Here is a 7,500-nt window from a genome sequence, read left to right as displayed (position 1 = left end):
TAGACTGTTACCTAGAGAGAGGGACAGAGAGAGATGGGGGAGAGAGAGACACAGAGAGAGAGACACAGAGAGAGACAGAGAGAGAGACAGAGGAGAGTTGGTGGAGAGAGAGAGATGGGGGAGAGATGGGGAGAGATGGGGGAGAGATGGGAGAGAGATGGGGGAGAGAGATGGGGGAGAGAGATGGGGGAGAGAGAGGCAGAGAGAGGTGTTGCTGTGTTCACAGTCAGGGGAACAATGGTTGTAAAGAGTGACATCACTAAACAGAATTGGAACACAACCACTATTAACTTTTTGGTGACGGGGCAGTATTCGGAAATTCAGATGAATAACGTGCCCAAATTAAACTGCCTGCTACTCAGGCCCAGAAGGTAGGACATGCATATTATAAGTAGATTTGGATAGAAAACACTCTGAAGTTTCTAAAACTGTTTGAATGATGTCTGTGAGTATAACAGAACTCATATGGCAGACAAAAACCTGAGAAGAATCCAATCAGGAAGTGTGGAAATCTGAGGTTTGTAGTTTTTCAAGTGATTCCCTATCCAGTATACAGTCTATGTGGGGTCATTTTGCACTTCCTAAGGCTTCCACTAGATGTCAACAGTCTTTAGAAAGTTGTTTCATGCTTCTACTGTGAATGGGGAGAGAATAAGAGCCATTGGAATCAGATGACTGAGAGAATGACATGAGTTCAGTGGCGCGCACTCACATGAGAGTTAGCTGTGTTCCTTTTCATTTCTGAAGACAATGGAATTGTCCGGTTGGAATATTACTGAAGATTTATGATAAAAACATCCTAAAGATTGATGCTATACATCGTTTGACATGTTTCTACGAACGTAAATATAACTTTTTTGGACTTTTCGTCGTGACATTTTGCGCGCGCTTCCTGCATTTGGAGTAGTGGACTAAACGTGCGAACAAAAAAAGAGGTATTTGGACATAAATGATGGACTTTATCGAACAAAACAAACATTTATTGTGGAACTGGGATTCCTGGGAGTGCATTCTGATGGAGATCAGCAAAGGTAAGTGAATATTTCTAATGCTATTTATGATTTTAGTTGACTCCAAAATGGCGGGTATCTGTATTGCTTGTTGTTGTTGTCTGAGCCCCGTACTCAGATTATTGCAAAGTGTTTTTTAAAATCTGATACACTTCCTTAATGCAACCGCTGTATCTATAATTCTTTGAATAACAGTTTAATATTTTATCAACGTTTATGATGAGTATTTCTGTAAATTGATGTGCTGATTCACCGGAAGTTTTGGGAGGCAAAACATTTCTGAACATTACACGCCAATGTAAAATGGGGTTTTTGGATATAAATATGAACTTTATCGAGCAAAATATACATGTATTGTGTAACATGAAGTCTTATGAGTGCCATCTGATGAAGATCATCAAAGGTTAGTGATTAACCTGTTAGGGCTAGGGGGCAGTATTGACACGGCCGGATAAAAAAACGTACCCGATTTAATCTGGTTACTACTCCTGCCCAGTAACTAGAATATGCATCTAATTATTGGCTTTGGATAGAAAACACCCTAAAGTTTCTAAAACTGTTTGAATGGTGTCTGTGAGTATAACAGAACTCATATGGCAGGCCAAAACCTGTGAAGATTCCATGCAGGAAGTGGCCTGTCTGAGAAGTTGTGTTTCATCTTGGCTCTTTTTATTGAAGACTGAGGATCTTTGCTGTAACGTGACACTTCCTACGGCTCCCATAGGCTCTCAGAGCCCGGGAAAAAGCTGAACGATATCGATGCAGGCTCTGGCTGAAACACATTATCGCTTTTGGCAAGTGGCCGATCAGAGGACAATGGGCCTAGGCGCGTGCCCGAGTCGACCGAATGCTTTATTTTCTTTCGTCTGTTTACCTAAACGCAGATTCCCGGTCGGAATATTATCGCTTTTTTATGAGAAAAATTGCATAAAAATAGATTTTAAACAGCGGTTGACATGCTTCGAAGTACGGCAATGGAATATTTAGAATTTTTTTGTCACGAAATGCGCCATGCTCGTCACCCTTATTTACCCTTTCGGATAGTGTCTTGAACGCACGAACAAAACGCCGCTATTTGGATATAACTATGGATTATTTTGAACCAAACCAACATTTGTTATTGAAGTAGAAGTCCTGGGAGTGCATTCTGACGAAGACAGCAAAGGTAATAACATTTTTCTTATAGTAAATCTGACTTTGGTGAGTGCTAAATTTGCTGGGTGTCTAAATAGCTAATTGTTATGCTTTTTGTGAACGTTTATCGTGAGTAATTTAGCAAATTCACCGGCAGTGTTCGGTGGGAATGCTAGTCACATGCTAGTCACATGCTAATGTAAAAAGCTGGTTTTTGATATAAATATGAACTTGATTGAACAAAACATGCATGTATTGTATAACATAATGTCCTAGGGTTGTCATCTGATGAAGATCAAAGGTTAGTGCTGCATTTAGCTGTGGTTTGGGTTTTTGTGACATTATATGCTAGCTTGAAAAATGGGTGTCTGATTATTTCTGGCTGGGTACTCTGCTGACATAATCTAATGTTTTGCTTTCGTTGTAAAGCCTTTTTGAAATCGGACAATGTGGTTAGATTAACGAGAGTCTTATCTTTAAAATGGGACATAATAGTTGTACGTTCGAGAAATTTGAATTATGAGATTTTTGTTGTTTTGAATTTGGCGCCCTGATATTCCACTGGCTGGTGAATAGCGTCATTTCCCAGAGAGGTTAAATAAATAAGGTTGGTTCATTAGACACCATTGGTGGGGCATAAATGTGTGTGTGTGTGTGTGTGTGTGTGTGTGTGTGTGTGTGTGTGTGTGTGTGTGTGTGTGTGTGTGTGTGTGTGTGGGGAGACGTACCCACAGTAGACGTGGCGTTGGTCAGTAGAGACTTCCCCCAGGAGCCCCATCCACCCCAACCTTTCCCCTTGACCTGAAGAGAGTCCTACACACACACACACACACACACACACACACACACACACACACACACACACACACACACACACACACACACACACACACAATATAACATCACCACAACGACAACAACATGACATCACTATGACGACAGCCAATCAGCCAATCATACCTCTTCCTCCCCCTCGGGAGCAGCGGTCTCCGCCTCCAGGCTCACCAATTGGCCACACTCAGTCACCTGCTCCTCCACGCCGCCCCCCGATTGGTCAATAGGAGCCTCATCTCTGTCGTCCCTGGTCACTTCCTCTCCCGACACCTCATTGGCTGGCTCAGAGCCCTCGGAACCCTCCGCGGCCAACGAGGACTGGAGGATGGGTGTGGGAGGCGGGAGAGCTGTTTGTGTGTCTTCTTCTGCGGGGTTGTGGTCGGTGTGGGGGGGGTCAGAGAGGGGAGGAGGGGTGGATATGGGGGGGTTGGATTCAGACATGTTCATCTGGAGAGAGAGAGAGGGGAGGGAGGGAGGGAGGGAGGGAGAGAGGGAGAGAGGGGGGAGGGGAAGAGCAAGAGAGAGGGGGAGGGGAGCGAGGGAGGGACGGGGGGAGAAGAAGAGCGAGGGAGGGGGGAGGAGAAGAGCGAGAGAGGGGAGGGGAGGGAGGGGGGAGGAAAAGAGCGAGGGAGGGGGGAGGAGAAGAGAGAGAGAGAGAGAGAGAGGGGAGGGGAGCGAGGGAGGGAGGGAGGGAGGGAGGGAGAAGAGCAAGAGAGAGGGGAAGGGGAGCGAGGGAGGGAGGGGGGGATGAGAAGAGCGAGAGAGGGGGGGAGAGGGAGGGAGGGAGGAGAAAAGCGAGAGAGAGGGTGGGGTGTTTTTTAATAGTGACTGATTTAGTCCAGTAAAATCTGTGGTGTATTCACTAGGAACCAAACGGGGAGGGACACTACCTGAAGTTGTCCAATAGAAACTCATTTTCGTTGCAAAAAAACGCAGCTTGTTTGGACTAAATGACCCCAGTAGTGTTGAACATTGACGTTTAACAATCAACTAAAATTAGCCAGTGAAGATGAGAGAAACACAAACAGTACTGTCTTCCTCGGTGCGTTCAGCAGGACGCAACGTTTTGTTACGTTCAGATAGAAATACGCTATGGAGAATTGCTATCTGAAATGTTTCCCGAAACGTTTTTCCTAATGAACATGACCCCCCCCCCCCCCCCCAGGTCTTCGCTACAGTCAGTTCTATTCCACTGGTGTATTACCGCCATCTAGCGGTCACTTCATATCAACGCATCGACCACTACACTGTTTTTCCTTTGGCCAGAAGACTGACAACGAATCTTTCAGTCTCAAAAAACATTATTAATAAATATCATTTGAAAATAAATTTAAAAAAATACTGCGATATGTTTGGACATACAACAAATAAATACACAAGTAAGTTTAATTATCCTACAAATAGATAAAAAATAACTCACTAGGTTTCACTTTTACAAACGCGGATTGTGTAAGTATGTCTGTAGCAGGTTACTGTCACTGAGAGGACAATGGAAAAAACCCTAATTCAATAACAGCGCGGTTTGGTATCTATGTATCTATGATAAATGACAGTGCATCTCACCCGGTTAGTCTCGCTGCTGACAACTCTCTCTCTCTCTCTCTCCGCTAGACGCGCTCCTTCCGCCCCGCCACGTAGACAGCCCCGGGAGATCCGCGTGTTGTCTGTCGGTGGCTATGGGAGGTGACGTCACCCCCCGGGAACGCGTCAGACAGGGAAGAGGAAGAGAGAGAGGAAGAGAGAGAGGAAGGTCCATCTCGGAGGAAAAACGTGTCTCCTTCCAGCAGGTGGCGTTTTGTTTAGTTATGGAGGTCAATAAGAGTCCGATTTGGTCAACAACAACAACAACAACTGAATGGTTTATTTACTACGTGAGGTTTATTTTATATAATGTAAGTTTCGTAATGCTTTAAGTTGTTAGGAATGTACCTTTCAATTTAAGGGGCTTTATTGACATGGGGGAAACATATGTTAAATATTGTCAAAGCAAGTGAAATAGATAATAAACAAAAGTGAAATGAACATTAAAAATGAACAGTAAACATTTATACTCACAGAAGTTCCAAAATAATAAAGACGTTACAAATGTCTAAACTCTCAATTATTTTGGACGACCTTAAAAATAGATCATTTAAAATAGCTGGATTGTCCCAGCAAGTCATGCGCGGCTCGTTGGTCTAGGGGTATGATTCTCGCTTAGGGTGCGAGAGGTCCCGGGTTCAAATCCCGGACGAGCCCTCGTTTTCCAAAGTGCCTGTTTTTTGTACAAGTTGCAATTATTACTGTGTTTTTATTAAGAGATGTAGTGAAAAATGTATATTGTCCAAATGATATAGCCATCTAATGTCACTACAGAACATATTATGCAGTTGCTATTGTAAAATTACCTCGACTAACCTGTAACCCCAGCACACTCCCTTACGTGTCTTAACTCTTCTTGAACTGCACTGTGTTGTTAAGAAAATATTTACCAATTAAACTAAAGTAAAATGTTATAACAAGTAACACAGTAAAATAACAATAACGAGGCCATATACTGGGGCTATATGGCCTCGTAAACTAAAGTAAAATATTTAAAAAAATAACACAAAATATTAAAATGTTATGTAGTGTTTCTTTTTATAATTTTTCACTTTAGTTTATTTTGTAAATATTTTCTTAACTCTTCTTCAACTGCACTGTTGGTTTAAGGGCTTGTCAGTAAACGTTTCACGGTAAGGTGCAACACTTCCTGTATTCGGAGCATGTGACTAATAAAGTTTGATTCGATTTGAAAACGTATGCCTTTCCACTGCTTACATAATCTACATAATATATATTCAATGTTTTTATTAAATGCATCTTATTTCTTAACGTCTAAATTTAGAAAAAAGGGGAGAGTAACACACACACACACCAATATGACACGTGTATCAATATATAGGTTTATTGTGATATAGATATTTGTTTGTAAAACATTATGCAACATTTGCTGTACAGAATAATGAGTTCACAGTTTGATATAGAATGGTCATACGGCACACTCTCCCATTTGAATTGACAAAACCTACTTAAAATACAAGATAAGAGTTGAATACAGATTTCACAACTTTATAAAAATGTTTTATATAATTCATTGATAAAAATAAAAAACATAAAAATTCATCATGTTTTATAAAATACCTTTAATTGCCCATTTCAGTCTAATAATCATTTATAAAATATATTACAACAATTCATCATCATATTACATCTGCATAGTTAAAAAACCAAAACGCAAACCTTGTGTGTGTGTGTGTGTGTGTGTGTGTGTGTGTGTGTGTGTGTGTGTGTGTGTGTGTGTGTGTGTGTGTGTGTGTGTGTGTGTGTGTGTGTGTGTGTGTGTGTGTGTGTGTGTGTTTCCCTCTCCTCAGGGTGACGGTAAGGACTGTGGGGTGTTAAAACTGTTTCCCTCTCCTCAGGGTGAAGGTAAGGACTGTGGGGTGCTAAAACTGATCCTGGGTCTGTGACTTGAACTGAGTTTAATAATGTTTCAATCAATACATCAACACATCATTCAACCAATCAACAAATTATTGATTGATTGATTGATTGATGAATGAAATGTGTTTGAATGAGAATGTGCTGATTGTCTGGTTCTGTGAATGGTTTTAAAGTGCTCTCTAGCTTCCTTTAGACTCTGTAGGCTCACTGGTCTCCACTAGTCTCCTCTAATCTCACTAGTCTCCTCTGGTCTCCTCTGGTCTCACTAGTCTCATTAGTCCCAGTAGTCCCCCTAGTCTCCTCTGGTCTCCTCTAATCTCACTAGTCTCCTCAAGTCTCCTCTGGTCTCCTCCAGTCTCCTCCAGTCTCCTCTGGTCTCCTCTAGTCTCCTCTAGTCTCCTCTGGTCTCCTCTAGTCTCCTCTAGTCTCCTCTAGTCTCCTCTGGTCTCCTCTGGTCTCCTCTAATCTCCTCTAGTCTCCTCTAATCTCCTCTGGTCTCCTCTGGTCTCCTCTGGTCTCCTATAGTCTCCTCTAGTCTCCTCTAGTCTCCTCTGGTCTCCTCTGGTCTCACTAGTCTCCTCTGGTCTCCTCTGGTCTCACTAGTCTCCTCAAGTCTCCTCTGGTCTCCTCTAGTCTCCTCCAGTCTCCTCCGGTCTCCTCTGGTCTCCTCTAGTCTCCTCTGGTCTCCTCTGGTCTCCTCTAGTCTCCTCTAGTCTCCTCTAGTCTCCTCTGGTCTCCTCTAATCTCCTCTAGTCTCCTCTAGTCTCCTCTAGTCTCCTCTAGTCTCCTCTAATCTCCTCTGGTCTCCTCTGGTCTCCTATAGTCTCCTCTAGTCTCCTCTGGTCTCCTCTGGTCTCACTAGTCTCCTCTGGTCTCCTCTGGTCTCACTAGTCTCCTCTGGTCTCCTCTGGTCTCCTCTAGTCTCCTCTAGTCTCCTCTGGTCTCCTCTGGTCTCCTCTGGTCTCCACTGGTCTCCTCTGGTCTCACTGGTCTCCTCTGGTCTCACTGGTCTCCTCTGGTCTCCTCTAGTCTCCTCTAGTCTCCTCTAGTCTCCTCTAGT

At 43.1% G+C, this 7,500-nt stretch overlaps 1 protein-coding gene and 1 non-coding gene across 2 annotated transcripts in view; one reads left to right on the top strand and one right to left on the bottom strand.

Annotated features, from left to right (window-relative positions):
• LOC123739891 (protein NOXP20) overlaps positions 1-4,681 on the bottom strand; it is an 18,959-nt gene extending 14,278 nt beyond the window's left edge. Inside the window, 4 exon segments of the mRNA XM_082973866.1 lie at positions 1-11; positions 2,873-2,957; positions 3,105-3,425; positions 4,542-4,681. The exon segment at positions 1-11 is cut by the window's left edge and continues 186 nt beyond it. Coding sequence (XP_082829992.1) covers positions 1-11; positions 2,873-2,957; positions 3,105-3,425 — 417 coding nt within the window. The 5' untranslated portion in view covers positions 4,542-4,681.
• Positions 4,682-5,144: 463 nt separating this feature from the next.
• On the top strand, positions 5,145-5,216 carry trnap-agg (transfer RNA proline (anticodon AGG)). The gene has a single exon. It is a non-coding gene; the product is annotated as a tRNA-Pro (tRNA).
• Positions 5,217-7,500: the final 2,284 nt, after the last annotated feature.

Source organism: Salmo salar, chromosome 04, assembly GCF_965601325.2.
Source record: "Salmo salar chromosome 04, fSalSal1, whole genome shotgun sequence".
Classification (NCBI taxonomy): Eukaryota; Metazoa; Chordata; class Actinopteri; order Salmoniformes; family Salmonidae; genus Salmo; species Salmo salar.
This window is presented reverse-complemented; position numbering and strand designations above follow the sequence as displayed.